Genomic DNA, 24310 nt, shown 5'->3' with positions numbered 1-24310 from the left:
CTTCTTTGGTGAGATAACAACCTGCTTTCTCTTCCTCTAATGTTTAAATAAAGTTTTCTGTCCCCTCCTCAGTTTTTAAATAAAGTTTTCTGTCCCCTCCTCAGTGTTTAAATAAAGTTTTCTGTCCCCTCCTCAGTGTTTAAATAAAGTTTTCGGTTCCCTTCCTCAGTGTTTAAATAAAGTTTTCTGTTTCACTCCTCAGTGGTGGTTTACTTCGGCGGGCGTCGGGAGGGCGAGAGCTGGAACTGGGCGTGGCTTATCAGCACCCGCCTGGCGCGTCACATCGGGTACCTGGAGCTGCTGCTGAGGCTAATGTTTGTGAATCCTCCCGAGCTGCCGGAGCAGAGCACCCGGGCGCTGCCCGTCAGGTAACCACGATGCTTGCAGGGTCGCACTCAGGGTTAAAGAAACACACACTGATGATGTCATCACGCGTCCCCGCAGGTTCCTGTTCACCGACTACAACCGTCTGTCGAGCGTCGGAGGAGAGACGTCGATGGCCGAGATGATCGCCACGCTCTCTGACGCCTGTGAGAGAGAGTTCGGCTTCCTCGCCACCCGACTGTTCAGAGTGTTCAAGACAGAGGAGACGCAGGGTAACACACACACACTGACACACACCAACACACACACACACCAACACACACACACTGACACACACACACACTCAGTAACAGTAACACTGTGTGTGTGTGGGTGTGTGTGTGTGTTACTGTGTGTGTGTGTCATCATCATCAACTTTTATTATTTGAAGGTCCATTTTAAAAATGGACAATAGAAAAAATAGACAACACACATTAGAATAAAAATATTCTCTTCTAAAAGACACCAATGTCTCCAGAGGTATGACTGGTAGTGTTCTGCTCTATGACTGGTAGTGTTCTGCACTATGACTGGTAGTGTTCTGCTCTATGACTGGTAGTGTTCTGCTCTATGACTGGTAGTGTTCTGCACTATGACTGGTAGTGTTCTGCTCTATGACTGGTAGTGTTCTGCTCTATGACTGGTAGTGTTCTGCACTATGACTGGTAGTGTTCTGCTCTATGACTGGTAGTGTTCTGCTCTATGACTGGTAGTGTTCTGCACTATGACTGGTAGTGTTCTGCTCTATGACTGGTAGTGTTCTGCTCTATGACTGGTAGTGTTCTGCACTATGACTGGTAGTGTTCTGCTCTATGACTGGTAGTGTTCTGCTCTATGACTGGTAGTGTTCTGCACTATGACTGGTAGTGTTCTGCTCTATGACTGGTAGTGTTCTGCTCTATGACTGGTAGTGTTCTGCACTATGACTGGTAGTGTTCTGCTCTATGACTGGTAGTGTTCTGCTCTATGACTGGTAGTGTTCTGCACTATGACTGGTAGTGTTCTGCACTATAACTTTGGTTCCACAGCAGCATTATAATTACATTCTTAAATTTGTACATCAGGTTCCTCAATAAAGCTTGTAAGGTGTTAACTCCTGCATTCACAAATAGCTCACTCCTCCACCTACAGTAACTAAAACAATCATTGTAAGCAACCTGAAGTCTGTGCATACTTGATTTGTTGAACTTACCCCATAAGGGGGCAGTACACAGGGGAGAGCAACATGCTCTAAAGAGACATATCTTTACATGATCAGAACATATTGGCTTGGGCATATAATGTACCACACTGTTTAAAAAAGTCGTCATCGTCAGATATTTGATCTGTTATAAAGTGCTTTATAACAAACACAAAGTTCTTCCCCAGGAAGATAAAATTGTGGAAAGTGGAGGTCCTTATCTCCCTTTGCCCTACATATCATCACACTGCTCTTATTTGAATTATATTGCACATCATGTTTGGCACCATATTCTGTACACACATTTAACAGCTGCTGAAAGCCAGCACTACTGGGAGAGAAAATGGTCAAATCATCCGCATACATTAGATGGTTCATCACAGTGTTGCCAATCATACAGCCCGTTCTACAGCCGTTCAGTTGGTCAGATAAATCGTTCATATACAGGTTGAAGAGGGCTGGTGACAGTAGCCCCCCTTGTCGAACTCCATTACCAACCCTGAAGGGACCAGAGACACTACTGCCCCATCTGACTTGCATACTCTGGTTAGCATACCAGTATGCAAGTATTCTTATAATGCTAGCAGGTACACCATTTGGATTTAATTTTTTAAATAGCTTCTGGTGATTGACTCTATCAAATACCTTAGAGGCATCAATAACGCTAATTAGAACAGATACACAACTCAGTGCCATGCTTCGGTTTGAAACCAAACTGATTGTCTCTGGTATTAATTTAATCACCCAATCGATCTAAAAGAATACTCTCCAGAACTTTGGAAATCACACTTGCCAGTGCGATTGGTCTATAATTGTCCATGCTCCCAATCTTGCCTGCTTTGTTCTTAATGACAGGCACAAGAGTTACAGCCAACATAGAGTCGGGCATCAGCCCATGTGTCATAAAGCCAGTGAAACATATGACAAGTAGAGCGGCCTCTTTGGGGCTTGCAAACTTAAGATGCTCTGCAGTGATCTGATCTGAGCCACTTGCTTTATTTACAGATAATTGTGCATTAGCTTCAAATACCTCAATGGTTGTGATTCCTACTGCATCCCTGTTGGCAATATTACCCACTTTAAATGGGTCACTTTTAACACAATTAAATAAAGCAGAGTAATTCTGCTTCCACAATTCAGTGATGTTATCAGCTCCAGAGACTCCCTCTATTGTACTAGGTAGCAATGTATTGCTCCTGTTTAGAGTTCTCACCTTCATCCAAAATTCAATGACATTCTTATTTAGCAGCTTTTCAGCCGTAGAGTCTGCTCTCATCACTTGTTCATTTTTGGATATATAACGAACTGCATATTTATACCTTGAAAGAGTAAGCTTTTTATAATCCAGGACAGACCCCTGTCTGCGTCGGCCTTCCTGAACCCAAGCTTTAAATGCCTCTTTAGCTTCTGCATGATGAGCAGCTACATGCTTTAGAATCTGTTAGAATTTGCCCTTTTAGAATAATTATGTTTAAGTTTACATCAGAACACATAATTGCACCTCTCGGTAAATATACACCAGTAAGAAGGATATCAGTTTTCCCATAGTATGATAAGATGTCTTCATTGGTGAGTTTAGGCCAATCCAGTTTAGCTTTAGTGTTTGTAGTATTACTGACCTCGTTAATCATCTCAGGTAGATTTTCAACATCAAGAGACATTACAAATGGTACATGATCAGACATTAATTTCTCATCTAAGATTTCCATGGAATGCAGAATATCATGGGCATCAGCAGTGCTAATACAATGATCAAGCCATGATGTTGTGTGCCAGGCCTCACTTATGTAAGAGTAACTGTCTGCCGGTAAAAGCATTTGGCTGGATAATAAAAGTCTGTTATCATCACAAAACTGTGACATATGTTTAGCAAATATTGACCTTCTATCTGAAAAATCAGCATTCATATCACCAACCACAAAAACACTACTGGACTGATTGTCCTGAATAAATGAGTTTATAAATGCAGGACTGTTCAAGTATACATCCTCATTTTCCTGACACTCATAAGGTGTGTATACATTCAAAATAGTAAACACCACAGATCTGTGGTGGATTCACCAGCCCCATGCAAACTGTCATTAAAAGAGTTTAGTTTCCCCAGGTAAGAGGAAGTGGAAGAAAACGTGCTGCGTCCCATCCTTCATCCTCTTCGTCCTCGTGCTCGCCTGCCTGCTCACGGGCATGGCGCTGCTCGCCGTCTTTAAGGTGGACGGGGATAACCACACGGTGAACGGCGTGCTGATCTCCATCGGCAGCGTGGTGGGCCTGGCGCTGCTGCTGAACGTCAGGACGTGGTGGCAGGTCACAGATTCGGTGCTCAACTCTCAGAGGAAGAGGCTCCACGGCGCCGCCAACAGGATGCACAAGCTGAAGAGTGAGGGCTTCATGAAGGTGAGACTCACACCGTGTGGTTAACCATGAACACACAGCAGCACCTGTGACGTGATGATGTCATCCCTCAGGTGCTGAAGAACGAGGTGGAGCTGATGGCGAGGATGGCCAAGACCATCGACAGCTTCACGCAGCATCAGACGAGGCTGGCCGTGGTCATCGACGGGCTGGACTCGTGCGAACAGGACAAAGTGCTGCAGATGCTGGACACGGTGAGGGGGCGGGGCTTATCGAGGGTCAGATGTAACGATTGGTCCGGGTCACTCAGGTGTGTGTTTGTGCTGCAGGTGCGCGTGTTGTTCTCCAAAGGCCCGTTCATCTCCATCTTCGCCAGCGACCCTCACATCATCATCAAAGCCATCAACCAGAACCTAAACAGCGTCCTGCGGGACTCCAACATCAACGGGCACGACTACATGAGGAACATCGTGCACCTGCCCGTCTTCCTCAACAGCAGAGGACTCTCTAGCGCCAGGAAGATGTGTGCGCCGGCTCCCGCTAACGGGGACACGGCCACCGCAGACGGTAACACCAGTTTGATTCTGTCATTCTGCTGTTAGATAACCCCACCCTCTTCTCCATATATGGTCACTTCTGACTCTAGACAGACAGTCACCAAACTGATGAGTGACATCATTTATTTATCTGTGTGTGTGTGTGTGTGTGTGTGTGTGTGTGTGTGTGTGTGTGTGTGTGTGTGTGTGTGTGTGTGTGTGTGTGTGTGTGTGTGTGTGTAGGTTGGCATGAGGAGTTGGACAGGAAGTTGTCTCAGCACAGTCTGGGAGAATTGACGAAGTTTGGCAGCAAGACGACGCTCAACCGCAGGGTAAGTGTGTGTGTGTGTGTGTGTGTGTGTGTGTGATTAGAGGTGGGCGATATGGGAAAAATATCTAATCACGTTTTTTTTTTGTAGCAAAATCACAATTTTTTTCATACTGATCTTTAGACTAATTTGTAAGTTTCAGTTCAACCAAACTTATTTACCCGTATAATGTTTTTAAATGCACAAAAACTGTGCAGACAAGTTCAGTCTGCACCACTTTGAAATGATGATTTAGTTATGTGTCCTCTTTTTAGGTTCATCAGGAACATTTTCACGCAGTGATGCATTCATTTAAAAACATGTAGACTTCAAGTTCTTGTGTTTCTGTTCTATTTTAGTCCTGCAGAGTTCCTCCAGCTGGAGCTTCATACAGGCTCTGCAGCCTTTGTTGTTTTTTATGACATCATTGGACTAACTTTAGTTTAGTTTATATATAATCAAACATAATACAGAATGTGTTCATTCTGTGACACATGATCAAAGTAAGTTTTACTGACAGAAGAGTTTCATTCATAGAGGGGGCGGGACATTGTTGATTGACAGACAGACAGTCACCATGGTTACTCACTCTCACCTGCCTGCTGCTTTGTAACGTCGTTTAGTGTAATCCCTATAAATTCAGTTATCACAATAGGTGAGCTTCAGGTGGAGAAGCTTGATAAGTAACTTTTAAAAACTGAGAGAGAGCAGAAAACACAGACAGCAACATTTGAAACACCGAGGTTATATCTCCACTGACTGTCTGTCTGAGCTCCTCTCTGTCTGTCTGAGCTCCTCTCTGTCTGTCTGAGCTCCTCTCTGTCTGACTCTGACTGTTAACGTCTCTCCGGCTCGTTAAACGGTTTCTTGCGTCGCTATCTAAGATGTAAACTTAACTGTGCAAACTATACAGATAAGTTAACTGTTGATAACAGCGTGTCGGTTTAGAAAAGTATCACCAGTTGCATGTAACCGGGATGGAGTTGTTTTTGCGGACTTTACTTTTAAGTTTCGTTTTCACTGCTGCGGAGCAAAAAAGGAGGGGGGCATAAACTGCAGCATGAGAGAATAAACACATGAGCCCGGTTCTACGATCTCTCTGCTTTGGCAGATCGTCAGCACGTTAAAATCTTTCATGATCTAAAATCTTTATATCGCCCACCACTGTGTGATCATGTGATTTTATGACAGCGTCTTGTTTTAGTCGATCGTTGACGTGACCTTCTCTTTCAGGACACGTACCGGCGGCGGCAGGTGCAGCGCTCCGTGACCCGTCAGATGTCGTTTGACCTGACAAAGCTGATGGTGACGGAGGATTGGTTCAATGACATCAGCCCGCAGACCATGAGGAGGCTGCTCAACATCGTCTCTGTCACAGGTCTGATCGTCCATTTAGGGCATCCATAAACAGACCTGACACATCGAGCACAGAGTCAACGATCACAGAATAAGAAACAGGAAGTAAACAGACTGTTTGTCCAATCAGGTCGTCTGCTGCGAGCCAATCAGATCAACTTTAACTGGGACCGCCTGGCGTCCTGGATCAACCTGACGGAGCAGTGGCCCTACAGGACGTCCTGGCTCATCCTGTACCTGGAGGAGACTGACGGAGTCCCGGACCAGGCCACGCTGAAGACCATCTACGAGAGGTAGGACGCCACACACTCATCATTAAAGGAGCAGTCTGTAACTCTGACCCCTAGTGGTTAAAACGGGTACTGCAGTCTAAACTCTAAACATGGTAGAGACTCGTCTGTTTCCTCTCTCAGAGTGTCCAAGAACATCCCAACCACCAAAGACGTGGAGCCGCTGCTCGAGATCGACGGGGACGTCCGCAGCTTCGAGGTCTTCCTGTCGTCCAGAACGCCCGTCCTGACCACCAGAGACATCCGCACGTTCCTGCCCTGCACCGTCAACCTGGACCCCAAACTCAGGGAGATCATAGCCGGTAAAAACTCTCAAAACTAGAACCTCTATAGATATGATTACTGCCCTTATGGGAGGATCAAAGCAGGATTTAAACAACAAGTTCAACAAACAGATTCAGATGCAGCGTTATTAACCCTCAGGCATTTAATTTGCTACCCTCTGAAGTCCCTGAAGGACAAAAATGTACACTTCCAAAAAACTGCTATAAAAATAAAACAGATTGATATTTTTTTCTCCTTTTTTTTGCATAAATCTCTTAAACAACTTCAGCCCTGCTCAAAACTATCAAACATTCAATCACTTTTAGGAATTTAACCCTTTAAATGCCAGTTTGATTACTTGATGTCACTGTTGTTATTTAAGAAAAGAAACACAAAAATTAGTTATTTTCAATATACCAAATATTTGGTGGTTGGGGGATTTTTTTAAAATCAGTCTTGGATATGTCAAAGATTATCCAAAATATTGACTTTGATGCATTGTTAGTTTTTGTGTAGCATCAGATTTAAAATGTCCCTGTTCGGACGTTGGAGGGCGAAAATGTCCAATTTACAAAAACTGATATAAAAATAGAACAGATTGATATTTTTTTCTACTTTTTTTGCATAAATCTCTTAAACAACTTCAGCCCTGCTCAGAAATATATATACATACATATATATATATATATATATATATATATATATATACACATATTGAATAATTATCAGGAATTTAACCCTTTAAATGCCAGAATCATAACTGGGTTAAGTATATCCTGATAATTACTTTTTATTAGAAAAAAATATCAATCTGTTCTATTTTTATATCAGTTTTGTGCATTCCAAAATGTATCAAGAGAGAGACTTTCTTACAAAAATGTGTTCCATATGCACTAACAGACAAAATGATGGCCAGATGAAGAGGAAACATTTGACCAAATGGATTAAAATGTCCATAATGATGCATGAGGGTTAAAGTACAGTAACACAAACACCTGTGGCAGGTGTGTTTGTGACAGCTTTAAACTCATCATGTCACTAACACGACTCTTCACCTCTCGCTCATCCAGACGTCCGAGCTGCTCGGGAGCAGATGAATATAGGTGGGGTTACGTACCCGCCCCTCGCCCTGCAGGAGGCTCAGCCCCGCCCCACCTCCATGTACTCTCAGGTGTCGTCGGCGTGCTCTCCATCCGCCTCCTTCAGCGGACCGTTCAACCAACCAGGAGGGGGTGTGGTCTCCCCGCAGCCTCACAGCAGCTACTACAGCGGCATGGCCGGACCGCAGCACCCCTTCTACAACAGGGTGAGTACAGGCCCCGCCCACAGGCTGATGATGTCATTCAAACTGACAGGTACAGATAGACAGGGTTTGTCTAAAGTTCACATTCAGTCTCACACGACTTGCCGTGGACTCACCTGGTTGGTAAGGTTGTGATGTCATCGCCTGGCTGCACACCTGGTTCAGTTTCACTTTTTTCATTTGTGTTTATGTTGTTTTTGGGTTTATAGTGAATATCTGCTGTCCTTAAACCAACCAATCAGAAAGCAGATTAATTTAAAGCTTCAGTCCCCTCCTTGTAGCACCTGGTCATTTTAACATAGAGCTCTATGGGGACTGACTCACTGCAATAGACAGACTCTAGTGGACACTGGAGGAACTGCAGCTGTAAAGTTAAACATTTTAACATAGAGCTCTATGGGGACTGACTCACTGCAGGAGACAGACCCTAGTGGACACTGGAGGAACTGCAGCTTTAAAGTTGAACATTGAGAGATTCACTGTCTCATCTCTTACGTTGACTCCTCCTCCTTCTTGTTGCACGTTGAATCATCTCCATGAACATTATTTTGATTTTATGCCCCTCCCCCTCCTTCAGCCATATTTCCCCCATCACCTTTACCAGCTGCCCCGCCCACTCGTGACCACCTCCTACACATCACACCTCCATCCACGCCCACCCCGCAAAAACTCCTTCAGCCGGGACGCCGTGGCACCTGTGAGTACGAAACACACCTGAACCTGAGCTCATGGAGGGTTCAGAACTCATGATCTGTTATTAATCACATGTTGTTATTGTATTTTATTTAGAAAGACTAAACAGAACCAATCAATTGAGCTTCTCATTTATTGGAGAGACAGGACAGCGAGTAGAAACCAGGGGGGGGGGGCGGGGGGGCGTCCGTCTCATGCTCGGAGGTTGATCGGAAACGTTTGGATGTTTTTTTTCTTAACATTTCACTTTTATCTGGCACCAATGAGCCTCCGTATCCTCGAGAGTTTAACTAACCTTCAGCTTTTAGTTTATAACTGTTTTTCTTATTCTGCTTTTTTCAACAACAAGATGACGCTCCACTCTTCTTCTTCTTCTCCTTCTTCTCCTTCCTCTTCTTCTTCTTCTCCTTCCTCTTCTGTGGTTTTTTAAACTTGTTAGTAACGTTTTAAAAAATGTCCTTTCTGGTTTCTTCTTCTTCTGAACCTGAGACCTTCTCCTGTCTCTTCCTGCCCGTCAGTCACCTGTTGTTCTCCAGACGTTTCTGTCCAGCTGTGCATCATTCCTCACCTGTCTGCTTGTCTGTCTGTCTGTCTGTCTGTCTGTCTGTCTGCAGTATAAGGTTTCATCTTTAAAAAGGAAGCAGGTATTGAACTCTCCCTAACTTAACCTCCGTCCTTCCTTCCGTCCTTCCTTCCTTCCCTCTCTCCTCACTCCTTCCTGTACGTTCCCACTTTATAGCCTAACTCCCTCTGAAGTGCTCGGCCCACTACAACTCCCAGCATGCACCTTGCCTGCCTGAATTAGCCTGTAGCTTCAGTAAAGTAGAAATCCTCCTCTGTCTCACTGAGCTACCTGTCTCCTCTCACCTGTCACCCCTCACCTGTCGCCCCTCACCTGTGTCACCCCTCACGTGTCGCCCCTCACCTGTCGCCCCTCACCTGTGTCACCCCTCACCTGTCGCCCCTCACCTGTCGCCCCTCACCTGTCGCCCCTCACCTGTGTCACCCCTCACCTGTCGTCCCTCACCTGTGTCACCCCTCACCTGTCGCCCCTCACCTGTCGCCCCTCACCTGTGTCACCCCTCACCTGTCGCCCCTCACCTGTCGCCCCTCACCTGTGTCACCCCTCACCTGTGTCACCCCTCACCTGTCACCCCTCCCCTGTCGCCCCTCACCTGTGTCACCCCTCACCTGTGTCACCCCTCCCCTGTCGCCCCTCACCTGTGTCACCTCTCACCTGTCTCCCCTCACCTGTGTCACCCCTCACCTGTCGCCCCCCTCAACTGTCGCCCCTCACCTGTCACCCCTCACCTGTGTCTCCCCTCACCTGTGTCGCCCCTCACCTGTCGCCCCTCACCTGTCACCCCTCACCTGTCACCCCTCACCTGTCGCCCCTCACCTGTGTCACCTCTCACCTGTCACCCCTCACCTGTTTGTTATGCCTGATCCTGAGATATAAAACGTGTTTTAATGTCGTCCACATTTAGAAAAGGTAAATAATTAAGCGACTCTCTGAACGAGTTTCAGTCCACAGAATGAAAGTCGTTTCTTTCAGACGTTAAATCCTGCTAACTGGCTAACTGGCTAACTTTAATAACGTTATATTTACTTTGTGATTATTCGTCTCTCTGACCTTCAGAATAAACACGTCACTAACGCCAGCGTCTGCTTGGCGAGGTTTCCTCTGAAATATAAAACGTGTTTCGTTGTGAAGGTCAAACCTGAGACTGTTTGTGTTCAGGGCTCCGCCTCCGTGGTGTCTGGCGTTCCCGCCATCCTCCTCAGCTCCATGACGACGGAGTCCGTCTGTGAGCGCGTGCGGCAGATCGAAGGCATCGACCAGAGCATGATGGGACATTACAGCGCCACCATCAGGAAGGTGAGTGAACTGCACACACACGCAGGACGCCGGTCAGGACGCTGGTAAAGGTCATGACATCACACGTGTTGTTGTATTCCAGGCGAACGTGAACGGCAGAGTGTTGTCTCAGTGTAACGTCGACGAGCTGAAGAAGGAGATGAGCATGAACTTTGGAGACTGGCAGCTGTTCAGAGCCACGGTCAGTACACGCCGCCAACACGTCCAGCTGTAGGAGCTAGCATGCTAACGTGCTAACGAGCTAACACGTTTCACCTCCTGCAGGTTCTGGACATGCGGATCATCGAGAGTCAGGTGCTGCAAGAGGAAGCTGCCAGTGAGCAAGGCAGCGTGGTGGGCCGTCACACTGAGGCAGGAAGGAGAGCCGTGGCTCCGCCCCACGCCGGCGCCGCCAACACGGACGCTTCCCCGATGTACAGTTTCAACCTGAGCTTCGAGGAGCTGAGCAACGTGGGATTGGACGAGCCGGCACGTCATGGCAACATGCCGTGGATGGTAAACAAACCACAACTTTTATTCAAATCTGGCAAAGGGTGAGGGGCGACAGGTTAGGGTTGACACAGGTGAGGGGCGACACAGGTGAGGGGCGACAGGTGAGGGGTGACAGGTGAGGGGTGACACAGGTGAGGGGTGACAGGTGAGGGGTGACACAGGTGAGGGGTGACAGGTGAGGGGTGACAGGTGAGGGGTGACACAGGTGAGGGGTGACACAGGTGAGGGGCGACACAGGTGAGGGGTGACACAGGTGAGGGGCGACAGGTGAGGGGTGACACAGGTGAGGGGCGACAGGTGAGGGGTGACACAGGTGAGGGGCGACAGGTGAGGGGTGACACAGGTGAGATGAGACAGGTGAGGGGTGACACAGGTGAGGGGCGACAGGTGAGGGGCGACAGGTGAGGGGTGACACAGGCGAGAGGTGACACAGGTGAGGGGTGACACAGGTGAGGGGCGACAGGTGAGATGAGACAGGTGAGGGGTGACACAGGTGAGAGGAGACAGGTGAGAGGTGACACAGGTGAGGGGTGACACAGGTGAGGGGCGACAGGTGAGGGGCGACAGGTGAGGGGTGACACAGGCGAGAGGTGACACAGGTGAGGGGTGACACAGGTGAGGGGCGACAGGTGAGATGAGACAGGTGAGGGGTGACACAGGTGAGAGGAGACAGGTGAGAGGTGACACAGGTGAGGGGCGACACAGGTGAGATGAGACAGGTGAGGGGTGACACAGGTGAGAGGTGACACAGGTGAGGGGTGACAGGTGAGAGGAGACAGGTGAGGGGTGACACAGGTGAGAGGAGACAGGTGAGGGGTGACAGGTGAGAGGAGACAGGTGAGGGGCGACACAGGTGAGAGGTGACACAGGTGAGGGGCGACACAGGTGAGGGGTGACACAGGTGAGAGGTGACACAGGTGAGGGGTGACAAGTGAGAGGAGACAGGTGAGGGGTGAGAAGTGAGAGGAGACAGGTGAGGGGTGACAGGTGAGAGGAGACAGGTGAGGGGCGACAGGTGATTTTAACTGACAGTAAACTAACTGCTGCTGTTGTGGGCGTGTCCTCAGGGTGGCGCTCACAGGACTGCCAGCATGACCAGCCTGAACTCTCAGGAGTCGTCCAACGACATCGGCAAGCTGACCGACAAGCAGCAGTCCGAGTACCGCAACGCCTACCAGGAGTACATCGCCCAGATGGCTCAGCTGGAGATGGGCGGCGGCGGCGGGGAGCGGCCCGTCCAACCACAGCCGGGTCAGTTCATGACATCATCATCAGAGGACAAGAACAAAGACGGCGGCGAGCAGGATACGTCCAAGTCGTACAATAAGAGGAGCAGCGGGAAACCGCCGGCAGACAACACGGACTTCGCCTCCAACGGGGACGCTCTGGATCCAATCACCGAGGAGGACGAGAAGGGCGAACACGGATCCTCCAAGTCCCTGCTGACCCGCAAGACCTCAGCAGAGAGGGGCGGGCTGTTCCAGGGCGCCGCCGACCTGAAGCTGAAGGCGGCAGGCGGGCTGCGATACCAGAAGCTAACCAGTGACGACGAGGAGTCGGAAGAGTCCGATAACGCCCCGCTCCTCAAAGACGGGAAGAAGCTGGTCGACCACAAACTGCCCGGCGGCTCGCTCGCTCTGAAGGGGAAGGACTACCTGTCGGACGCCATGTTGGACAAGAAGGACTCGTCTGACTCGGGTGTCCGTTCCAACGAGAGCTCGCCAAACCACTCGCTGCAGGACGAGGAGGCGGACCTGTCCCAGCTGGAGCGGGCCAACCTGATCCAGCTGGACGAGGAGAGCCAGGCCAGGAAGTGCGGTGTTCCCAGCAGCCTCAGCGGCCTGCAGGACCCGGCGGTCGCCCGCATGTCCATCTGCTCCGAGGACCAATGCAGTCTGCTCGCCAGCTCGCCCGAGGAGAGCTGGCCGTCCTCCAAGTCGTTCAACCTGAACCGCACACCCAGCAACGTCACGCTCAACAACAACACCAACGCCCAGCATGGTATCCACGGCAACCGACCCCGCCAACAAGCAGAGGGCTCCACCTCCTCCTCCTGCAACCCGACCTCCTCCTCCTCCAGCGACGCCATCATCTCCCCGAGCTCGGGCACCTCCACCACCTCCTCCACCGCCACCCGCCCCGGGCCCAACAACGAGAACGTGCGAGTGGTCCACCTGAAGAGGGGTCTGAAACCCGGCGACCCGACTGAGATCTGCACCGTGTCCTCCGACACCGTCACCTTCGGCGAGGAGCGCGAGAGCATCCTGTGACCTCAGCGTGACCCCGAGGGTCCACCTGGAGCCGAGTGGGACGAGTGCTGCTGATTGGCTCAAAAGTTCTTATCTTAGATTTAGTGTGTCGCTGTGACTCGTAGTTTAAGTCTGCGGCGAGGTCGTCACGATACACGATATCGATACCTGTTTGTTACCACGGCAACAAAAATAGAAGTTGTATAAGCCAATCAGAAATCTAAAGTTCTGTCTTAAACAACAACGTACATCGGGCAGGTCTTCATTCCTGACCCTCTGTTAAGCCCCGCCCTCCTTGGTTACTGTTGCTAGGTTAGATTTAATCTCTAAACCGTTAAAAACACCTCAAGGTCTAATCGAGTTTTATTCATATTTAATCGATCACAGACGGCACGGCGTGCGAGGAGAACATTTAGTGACGGCTATCGTTACATTTTTCAGAAAGGCGCCGTTGTTGACGTCAGCGGCGCTCTTTTTCTACATTAAAGATTTTTCCCGTATCTGTGCGTTCTACAGATCGTGTCTTGTACCCACTTCCTCCTCGCGCCGCAGTGTTGTCACACAGCTCTCTCACAGACAGGATGGACGTGCAGCGCTTTTCTGAGAAGACGCCACGTGGACACGGGGCCTTAGAGTCACTCCCTGACCACCGGATGTAGCCCGGCAACGGTTGCTATGAGAGGGGCTCTCTGATTGGAGGGTCAGCTGACCAATCAGAGAGCCAACAAAGGGTTAATAAAACAAACATGCGGTGTCTAAAGTATCGTAGATCATGACGACCTTTGACCTCGGACAGTGAATCAGTGTTCAGCCTGCTGCATGCTAACAGGCAGAGAAGTAGATGAAGCTAACGTAGAAAACAAGAAGCTAACGTAGAAACCAGAAGCTAACGTGGAAACAAGAAGCTAACGTAGAAAACAAGAAGCTAACGTAGAAACCAGAAGCTAACGTGACGATGCTGCATGTTGTTGTTGTTGTTGTTGTTGTTGTTGTTGTTGTTTGTCGTCTTTGATACGTTTGATTTTTTGTCTGAACATTCGGAGAGAGACGCAGATTTTCACGCCGCCCCCTGGTGGTCGCTCTCTAAACTCTAAACGACCACTAGATGGCGTTGTGAGACTGATCCGTTACGGTGATATTTAGAACATGTGGCGTGCGTGGCGTGATAAGCTTTCTTTAAAGAGGTCATATTATATTTAATGTATGTACTAAAGTCTGTTCACACTTATACAACCCATATAAACCAGTTTAAACCAGTATAAACCAGTTTAAACCAGTTTAAAGAGGTCATATTATATTTAATGTATGTACTAAAGTCTGTTCACACTTATACAACCCATATAAACCAGTTTAAACCAGTATAAACCAGTTTAAAGAGGTCATGTTATATTTAATCTATGTACTAAAGTCTGTTCACAACAGGGTTAGTGTTTGTCATGTTTTCATGTTTTCATGTTCTGTCGCTCCGGCTCGCTTCTAACTTTCTCTTTAAGGCTCTGAAGCAGCTAATGCTACAGCTAACAGGAGGACGTAGGAGAAGCTGCGTTTACACGGACTTTGAATTTTTACACATAGATGTGTCTAAACATGCACAGGACACTTTGAAAACACACTAAAGAGCATATAAAACCAGAAGAAGAATATGACCCCTTTACACCAGTATAAAGCAGAGTTTAAACCAGTTTAAACCAGTTTAAAGCAGAGTATAAACCAGTATAAAGCAGAGTATAAAGCAGTTTAAACCAGTATAAACCAGTATAAACCAGTATAAAGCAGAGTATAAACCAGTATAAACCAGTATAAAGCAGAGTATAAACCAGTATAAACCAGTATAAAGCAGAGTATAAACCAGTTTAAACCAGTATAAACCAGTATAAACTAGTATAAAGCAGAGTTTAAACCAGTATAAAACCAGAAAAAGAATATGACCCCTTTAAAACTTCAAAGCGCCGCAAGTTAAAAAAGTTTGAAGAAGCATAAACATGAGACGTCATCGAGGAGCCGCAGAGTGAAGACGATCTGAACGCCATTTGAACTCCGACTGAAGTATCAGTTCAGATGTTGTGTTCGTGTGTCGTCTGTAAATCTGCACACTCAGATGTTGTGTTCGTGTGTTGTCTGTAAATCTGAACGTTCAGATGTTGTGTTCGTGTGTCGTCTGTAAATCTGCACACTCAGATGTGGTGTTCGTGTGTCGTCTGTAAATCTGAACGTTCAGATGTTGTGTTCGTGTGTCGTCTGTAAATCTGAACGTTCAGATGTTGTGTTCGTGTGTCGTCTGTAAATCTGAACGTTCAGATGTTGTGTTCGTGTGTCGTCTGTAAATCTGAACGTTCAGATGTTGTGTTCGTGTGTCGTCTGTAAATCTGAACGTTCAGATGTTGTGTTCGTGTGTCGTCTGTAAATCATGCTCTTTCAACATGCTGAAGTGAATTTAATGTGTTGATGTGAAATAAATAAACCTGGATGTTGAACGTTCTCTGACTTTTATTTCTGAACCTCGCTGCCCGGACCCTGAAGAACCACGTCCCAGACACCCGGCCTGTTGAAAAGGTTTCTAACGAGGCGTGAAATTTAATTTAAACATTTTTATTGATTTGATTAAAGTTTACATCTTTTTAGACTCTTTATGGACCAAAAGGAAAAAAAACGTTCATTTGAAACTTTGAACAGAAACTTAAAAATGCTGCAACAATAATGTGTCTGAAGTCAGACCCGGTCCACACCACACGGAGGATTTTAAAACAGCTGGTTTGTGAAAATGGGTAATCAACCAATGAGAGGGTGAAGATCTTCAGAGTCAAACAAAGATCCAAACACTTCAGGGAAACTACTCACAGACCTTCAGAGACTCCAGCACACTGGAGACGACCGGCCGAGTCCTCCAGGAAGGTTTTAAAATAAAAAGGTTCCTGCATGTTCACTCGTCCTCGTTTCAAACATCTGAAACATAAACATGTAAAACAGGTGACGAGAAAAACGTTGAAGGGCAAATTCAGAATCACTTAAAATGTCCAGGACGCGTCAAGCTGCAGCTCCAGAGACTCGAGGGTTAACATCTGGTAGGAGAGGTGTGGGTGTGTGTGTGTGTGTGTGTGTGTGTGTGTGTGTGTGTGTGTGTGTGTGTGTGTGTGTGTGTGTGTGTGTGTGTGTGTGTGTGTGTGTGTGTGTGTGTGTGTGTGTGTGTGTGTGTGTGTGTGTGTGTGTGTGTGTGTGTGTGTGCGCGTGCGTGCGTGTCTGTGTGTCTAACAGTAAAACATTTGAATATGTGAGGCGGCTGCAGGTCGTGTTTCGTATGTTCCTGCTGCGTGATGAAGGATCAGAGACATAAGATGCAAAGTGTGAGAGCAACACACACACACACACACACACAGACTTCCTCCTCCTCTTCCTCCTCCTCCTCTTCCTCCTCTTCCTCCTCCTCTTCCTCCTCCTCCTCTTCCTCCTCCTCCTCTTCCTCCTCCTCTTCCTCCTCCTCCTCTTCCTCCTCCTCTTCCTCCTCCTCCTCCTCCTCCTCTTCCTCCTCCTCTTCCTCCTCCTCTTCCTCCTCCTCTTCCTCCTCCTCCTCCTCCTCCTCCTCTTCCTCCTCCTCCTCTTCCTCCTCCTCTTCCTCCTCCTCCTCTTCCTCCTCCTCTTCCTCCTCTTCCTCCTCCTCCTCTTCCTCCTCCTCTTCCTCCTCCTCCTCCTCCTCCTCTTCCTCCTCCTCTTCCTCCTCTTCCTCCTCCTCCTCCTCCTCCCTGTGGTCGTCCTTTGTACTGATCATGTGATACTCTGTGGTGTCATTTCCATATTTTGAAAAGCCTCTTCCTGTTTTACAGCGGGGCGTTAAAGGCAGCAGAGAGAAGTTAAAGTTTGACAGGAGCGCTCACTCCTCTCTCTCTTTTATTGTCTGTTTAAAACCTGCTGCATCTTTTATATCCTCTGATGGTCAAACGTCTTTTTGACCTCCATGACTTCTGTGTAACCTCCTGTTCTCATTACCCATAAGCCCCGGCGTTGCTCTCAATTATCCAGAGCAGAATCCTCAGATTTATCAGACTGGAGAGGATCCAGCAGAGTGCTCAGGCCGTCTCTGATGATCTGCCAAACATCTGATTAACCAAGTATTTCCTCTGCTACGTGTGATTACTCGACTGCTGCTCCCGGGATGGAAAACTCTCAGGATCAAAGTTTCAGGAAGAGAACTTAAGAAAACACGTCCAGCTTTCTTCTGAAATTTTTCTCATTGAGCTTCACGAGGTCCAGATGAGAAACAAATTCTGTAAAGAAGAGAGTCTCAAAGCGCCGCTATTTTAACATAGAACTCTATGAGGACTGACTCACTGCAGGAGATAGACTCTAGTGGACACTGGAGGAACTGCAGCTGTAAAGTTAGACATTTTAACATAGAGCTCTATGAGGACTGACTCACTGCAGGAGACAGACTCTAGTGGACACTGGAGGAACTGCAGCTGTAAAGTTAGACATTTTAACATGGAGCTCTATGAGGACTGACTCACTGCAGGAGACAGACTCTAGTGGACACTGGAGGAACTGCAGCTGTAAAGTTAGACATTTTAACATAGAGCTCTATGAGGACTGACTCACTGCAGGAGACAGACTCTAGTGGACACTGGAGGAACTGCAGCTGTAAAGTTAGACATTTTAACATGGAGCTCTATGAGGACTGACTCACTGCAGGAGACAGACTCTAGTGGACACTGGAGGAACTGCAGCTGTAAAGTTAGACATTTTAACATAGAGCTCTATGAGGACTGACTCACTGCAGGAGACAGACTCTAGTGGACACTGGAGGAACTGCAGCTGTAAAGTTAGACATTTTAACATAGAGCTCTATGAGGACTGACTCACTGCAGGAGACAGACTCTAGTGGACACTGGAGGAACTGCAGCTGTAAAGTTAGACATTTTAACATAGAGCTCTATGAGGACTGACTCACTGCAGGAGACAGACTCTAGTGGACACTGGAGGAACTGCAGCTGTAAAGTTAGACATTTTAACATAGAGCTCTATGGAGACTGACTCACTGCAGGAGACAGACTCTAGTGGACACTGGAGGAACTGCAGCTGTAAAGTTAGACATTTTAACATAGAGCTCTATGGAGACTGACTCACTGCAGGAGACAGACTCTAGTGGACACTGGAGGAACTGCAGCTGTAAAGTTAGACATTTTAACATAGAGCTCTATGGAGACTGACTCACTGCAGGAGACAGACTCTAGTGGACACTGGAGGAACTACAGTTCATTTGTTGTTATTTGTTCATCTGTTATTAAACTCCTGAGACAAAAACATTAATTTTACATCATTCAATAAATCACGAGAACTGATCAGTTTCAGAGAGTGTTATAGTAAGAACTGTTAGGATTGTTTGTGACAACAGCCTGTTTTAACGCGGCTTCCTGCCCAGTTCTACCAACACTGATGAACTGGGAGGATCTGATGTGTGTCTCTCACACACACACACACACACACACACGTCAGAACAGGAAGGTGGGAAATGAGGGACAGGAAGCAGGCACTTGGCCCTGTCTGACCTCGTCTGTGTTTTCTACAGTCTGTGTGTGCGTGTGTGTGTGTGTGTGTGTGTGTGTGTGTGTGTGTGTTTGTGTGTGTGTCTACACGGTGTCATCAGGGTAACCGTCGTGTGATTGGTCAGGTTAATGTGACGGCAGACTGTAAACTGGAAGTGATCATGAAGATTCTTTGAACCAATGGGTAAGGCGGCGAGTAAACTGACAGTATAAACTCCGTCATTAGGTAGAGAGCGAGCAGGGAGGCGTCTGATTGGTTCTTCAGTTTGGTACCTCATGGCAGACATTGGTCTTCTTTTTCAGAGAACCTGAGTTATCCTAAAGACAATTTACACCAGAGTTAAACAGAGCACTGGCCCTTTAAGAAACCACACACACACACACACACACACACACACACACACACACACACACACACACACACACACACACACACACACACACACACACACACACACACACACACACACACACACACACACACACACACAGACAGACACACACACACACACACACACACACACACACACACACACACACACACACACACACACACACACACACACACACACACACACACACACACACACACACACACACACACACACACACACAAAGGACGAGTGAACGCCTACAAACATGGCCGCTCCTTTATTCTCTTCATATTGCACAGAAATAATGAGCCAATCAAACGAGGGCGTGCGGCAATGACATCAAAAACATTCACACTATAGAACTAATTTACACAACATGTACACCGCAAGGCGGGCTGCTGGGGTTCGAATCCGCACGTGCTCAGTAACAAAGAAGAAGAAGAAAAAGAAGAGGAGGAGGAGAAGAAGAAGAGGAGAAGAAGAAGGGGAGAAGAAGAAGAAGTGCCTGATCGTTCCCTTTGAAGGTACAAAAATAATCCTGAAAATATTTTCATCTCTGTAAAAAAACATAAAAACATAAAAACATGAGGTATGTCCGGTTATGTTCAAAACGCTTCCTGTAACACCTGAGCCGCCCCGAATACCAAATAAAGGATTTAAAGGGTCCTGAAGTCCTGGGGGAACACAGAGTCTGATCCTGTCTGTTACCATGGCAACAAAAAGTCCTCCTGTCTGGTTTGAAAAATAGAAGTTTAATTTTTAAATAACTTTAAGTTAGAAAACCTGTGTGGACTACCTTCAGACCCGGACTACACAAAACCAGAAAACAGTGATCCTCTAACCCACCCCCCCCCCCCCTCGGGGATCAGTACGTGAACACCAGGTCCGTGTAGTTGGCCTCCAGCCAGTTCCCTGCGATCATCTCGCTGAGTTCCGGGGTGCAGTAATCCGGGAACTCGAAGTGGGACCCGAGGCTGCCCTCGCTGCTCACAGAGTCCAGGTCCTGATCCACCAGGGACAGGCTCAGGTTCCCCGGGGGGGCCGAGCTGCACGACGAGTTCCAGGGCTCGGAGGAGGCGTGCAGGCCGGCCAGGAGGTTCAGGGTGAAGTCAGAGCCCTCAGCGGGGGGGGGGTCGTCCAGGTCCTCCCCGCAGCAGGACGAGGAGGAGCCGGACCGGGACGAGGAGGCCGGAGAGAGGGAGCCCCCCCCCCCCTGCCGGGTGATGTTCTTAAAACTGTAGAAGAGCCGGCCGGAGGACTCTGCAGGGGGGGGGCTCAGGCTGCAGTCCCCCTCCTCTGTTTTAAAGTCCTGCTCCTCCTCAGAGTCCTCCTCAGAGTCCTCCTCATCTTCATCATCATCATCATCATCATCATCAGTAAACTCCCGTTTAATCAGCTTACTGCTGGTGAACACGTACCGGTACCGGGGGTCCTGCTGCTGGTACCGGGGGTGCTGCTGCATGTGGCTCCCGACGCCCGGTTTGCTGGGTTTTAACTTGTGGTGTTTTTTGGCGGCAGTGGGGGTCTTGTTCCCGGCTCTGACGGCCGGTTTGTCGGGGGACTGAGCGGCAGGTTTCCCCGCAGGACCCGCTCCCCCCCCCTCGGTCTTGGGCTTCTTCTTGGGCCGGTACTTGTAGTCCGGGTAGTCGGCCATGTGCTTGAGCCGGAGCCGCTCTGCCTCCCGGATGAACGGGGTCTTCTCGGGGTCCTTTAACATCTTCCAGCGCTTCCCAAGCCTCTTGGAGATCTCTGCGTTGTGCATGTCGGGGGACTGCTCCATGATCTTCCTCCTCTCGATCTTAGACCAGACCATGAAGGCGTTCATGGGCCGCTTGATGTGACCGGACGCGGTCTTACACCAGTCCGGTTTCAGCGGCACGGAGCTGCGAGCCGAGGCCGGCAGCAGCTCACTCTCCCCGGGATGGGACACGCTGTGGGTCCGGAGCCCGCCATGTTCCGTGTGCTGAACCATAGTCCCGGTCTGGAGCGGATCACACACCGGGGTCTGTCTCTACGTTCTCCCGGTTTGGAGCGGATCACACACCGGGGTCTGTCTCTACGTTCTCCCGGTTTCTCTCGTTCTTTAACCGGGTCTCTGTTCAGCCCGGCTGCATCTCTCATCTGTGTAAACTTCCAAACCGGCGTCTTATTAACGAGCTGATCATGTCCCCGCCCTCGACCAATCAGCACTATTCTTCTCCGAAGCCTTCCCGCCTCCGTAGCACCCTCAGCCAATCAGATGTCCAGAGCCCACCCAGAGGTCCCGCCCCCAGCGTCTAGCCGTTACTTCATGTTGATGGATGTTTCAGTGAGAGTGATATATATTTATTTATGATGTTTATCGGTTTTTATTTGTTTTTATTGTTTTTTTATTGACATTAACCGACAAGATGAACACTCACACATCTTTAAGAAGGATCTTTATTTATTTATAGAGAAATATTTATTTATTTATAGAGAAATATTTATTTATAAAGAAATATTTATTTATTTATAGAGAAATATTTATTTATAGAGAAATATTTATTTATAGAGAAATATTTATTTATTTATAAAGAAATATTTATTTATTTATTTATAGAGAAATATTTATTTATTTATAGAGAAATATTTATTTATTTATTTATTTATAGAGAAATATTTATTTATAGAAAAATATTTATTTATAGAGAAGTATTTATTTATTTATAGAGAAATATTTATTTATAGAGAAATATTTATTTATTTATAGAGAAATATTTATTTATAGAGAAATATTTATTTATAGAGAAATATTTATTTATAGAAAAATATTTATTTATTTATAAAGAAATATTTATTTATTTATTTATAGAGAAATATTTATTTATTTATAGAGAAATATTTATTTATTTATTTATAGAGAAATATCTATTTATTTATAGAGAAATATTTATTTATTTATTTATAGAGAAATATTTATTTATTTATAGAGAAATATTTATTTATTTATTTATTTATAGAGAAATATCTATTTATTTATTTATAGAGAAATATTTATTTATTTATAGAGAAATATTTATTTATAGAGAAATATTTATTTATTTATAGAGAAATATTTATTTATTTATAGAGAAATATTTATTTATAGAAAAATATTTATTTATTTATAAAGAAATATTTATTTATTTATTTATAGAGAAATATTTATTTATTTTGCCTCCACGACGTTTCAGAGTGTGTGTTTTAGATGATATCATCTGATAAGAGTCTCCATTAAAAACTCTCCAGTCTTTGTTAACGTAAGCTATTTTCAGGTATCTGTAAACACATTCCAGGAGGTTTTTGAAGCATTCAAGGAGGCTCCAAGGCTCTTCAAGTGGTCCTTGAGGAGCCTCTGAGTGGACTTTCCAGGAACCCTTGAAGAGGGTTTGGATGTTCCTGGAAGATGGCAGTTGTCATCGGGTTCCAGGTGTTCTCCAGGGAAGGCTGGAGGTCCTTGAGGAGGTTTGATGGGTCTTTGAGGACTTTCCAGGTCCTCAGGTGAACTTTGTGTTAAAAGCAAGGTGAACTTTATGGTCTGTTTCCAAGGTCCTGGAAGTCCTGATGTCCCAAACCTCCTGCAGACCTCCTGTGTGTGTCTATGTGTGTGTGTGTGTGTGTGTGTGTCTGTGTGTCTATGTGTGTGTGTCTATGTATGTGTGTGTGTGTGTGTGTGTGTGTGTGTGTGTGTGTCTGTGTGTGTGTGTGTGTGTGTCTGTGTGTGTGTATGTGTGTGTGTGTGTGTCTATGTGTGTGTTTGTGTGTGTGTGTGTGTGTGTGTCTATGTGTGTGTGTGTGTGTGTGTCTGTGTGTGTGTGTGTGTGTGTGTGTGTGTGTGTCTATGTGTGTGTGTCTATGTGTGTGTGTGTGTCTGTGTGTGTGTGTGTGTGTGTGTGTGTGTGTGTGTGTGTGTGTGTGTGTGTGTGTCTGTGTGTGTCTGAGTGTGTGTGTCTGTCTGAGTGTGTGTGTGTGTGTGTATGTGTGTGTGTGTGTGTGTGTGTGTGTGTGTGTGTGTGTCTATGTGTGTGTGTGTGTCTGTGTGTGTGTGTGTGTGTGTGTGTGTGTGTGTCTGTGTGTGTGTGTGTGTGTGTGTGTGTGTGTGTGTCTGTGTGTATGTGTGTGTGTGTGTCTATGTGTGTGTGTGTGTGTGTGTCTATGTGTGTGTGTGTGTGTGTGTGTGTGTGTCTGTGTGTCTATGTGTGTGTGTCTATGTATGTGTGTGTGTCTGTGTGTGTCTATGTGTGTGTGTGTGTGTGTGTGTGTCTGTGTGTCTATGTGTGTGTGTCTATGTATGTGTGTGTGTCTGTGTGTGTGTGTGTGTCTGTGTGTGTGTGTGTGTGTGTGTGTGTGTGTGTGTGTGTGTGTGTGTGTGTGTGTGTGTCTGTGTGTGTGTATGTGTGTGTGTGTGTGTCTGTGTGTGTGTGTGTGTGTGTGTGTGTGTGTCTATGTGTGTGTGTGTGTGTGTGTCTATGTGTGTGTGTGTGTGTCTATGTGTGTGTGTGTGTGTGTGTGTGTGTCTATGTGTGTGTGTCTCTGTGTGTGTGTGTGTGTGTCTATGTGTGTGTGTGTGTGTGTGTGTCTATGTGTGTGTGTGTGTGTGTGTGTCTATGTGTGTGTGTGAGAGCCTATACTCAGGAATGTGGCTGTTGTTCTGTTGTTCTGTGAGTTGTCAGAGGTCAGAGGTCAGAGGTGGAGCTGCTGCAGGTGAAAACTCTTCAGGTGGGAAACAGGAACAGGAAGTACTTTGACTCTTCCTGCACTCTGATAGGCTGATTGTTGTTTTGAACGTTCATGAAGCTTTTATTTTCTAATTTGATGAATTGACGACAAGAAGTCCTGAATAATCTAATCCTGAGGACCTGGAGCAGGTTTGGATTCTGATTCAGGTCCAGATCCAGGTCCAGATCCAGGTTCAGGTCCAGGTCCAGGTCCAGGTCCAGATCCAGATCCAGATCCAGGTCCAGGTTTTATCAAAGCAGCTTGTTAGTGTTTCTTTTTGAGCAGCTGCTGAATCTGTTCTCACATCTGATTATCAAAGATCCCCACAGCCCCCCCGACCCCTCAACAAGCCCCCTTCACGAACCCCCCCCCCCCCCCCCCCCCCCCCACAGGCCCCCACAGCCCCCCCCACCCCCCA

The 24310-nt window shown here is 47.1% G+C and overlaps 2 protein-coding genes across 5 annotated transcripts in view; one reads left to right on the top strand and one right to left on the bottom strand.

Moving 5' to 3' along the window:
* The window catches only part of kidins220b (kinase D-interacting substrate 220b), a 46791-nt gene extending 31048 nt beyond the window's left edge, over window positions 1–15743 (top strand). Inside the window, exons 14-30 of one of the 4 annotated variants that reach the window (XM_061052770.1) lie at window positions 1–8; window positions 203–368; window positions 445–596; window positions 3648–3937; window positions 4009–4149; window positions 4225–4462; window positions 4675–4763; window positions 5973–6117; window positions 6226–6388; window positions 6509–6687; window positions 7720–7955; window positions 8530–8649; window positions 9260–9289; window positions 10387–10524; window positions 10607–10705; window positions 10789–11019; window positions 12084–15743. The exon at window positions 1–8 is cut by the window's left edge and continues 172 nt beyond it. In XM_061052770.1, the coding sequence (XP_060908753.1) occupies window positions 1–8; window positions 203–368; window positions 445–596; window positions 3648–3937; window positions 4009–4149; window positions 4225–4462; window positions 4675–4763; window positions 5973–6117; window positions 6226–6388; window positions 6509–6687; window positions 7720–7955; window positions 8530–8649; window positions 9260–9289; window positions 10387–10524; window positions 10607–10705; window positions 10789–11019; window positions 12084–13286 (3628 nt within the window). In that variant the 3' untranslated portion in view covers window positions 13287–15743. The remainder of the gene's footprint in view (window positions 9–202; window positions 369–444; window positions 597–3647; window positions 3938–4008; window positions 4150–4224; window positions 4463–4674; window positions 4764–5972; window positions 6118–6225; window positions 6389–6508; window positions 6688–7719; window positions 7956–8529; window positions 8650–9259; window positions 9290–10386; window positions 10525–10606; window positions 10706–10788; window positions 11020–12083) is intronic. The other 3 variants (XM_061052772.1, XM_061052771.1, XM_061052773.1) reach the window with 3 other exon arrangements.
* A 3433-nt stretch (window positions 15744–19176) lies between these two features.
* Window positions 19177–21343, bottom strand: sox11b (SRY-box transcription factor 11b). Its single transcript, XM_061052865.1, has one exon. The coding sequence runs from the start codon at window positions 21143–21145 to the stop codon at window positions 20039–20041; it is 1107 nt and encodes a 368-aa protein (XP_060908848.1). The 5' UTR covers window positions 21146–21343; the 3' UTR covers window positions 19177–20038.
* Window positions 21344–24310: the final 2967 nt, after the last annotated feature.

Source organism: Labrus mixtus, chromosome 12 (genome assembly GCF_963584025.1).
Source record: "Labrus mixtus chromosome 12, fLabMix1.1, whole genome shotgun sequence".
In the NCBI taxonomy this organism is placed as follows: Eukaryota; Metazoa; Chordata; class Actinopteri; order Labriformes; family Labridae; genus Labrus; species Labrus mixtus.
This window is presented reverse-complemented; position numbering and strand designations above follow the sequence as displayed.

Bases quoted from the DNA above. Each gene is read 5' to 3' on its own strand.
- sox11b (XM_061052865.1), bottom strand. From the start codon at position 21,145: ATGGTTCAGCACACGGAACATGGCGGGCTCCGGACCCACAGCGTGTCC.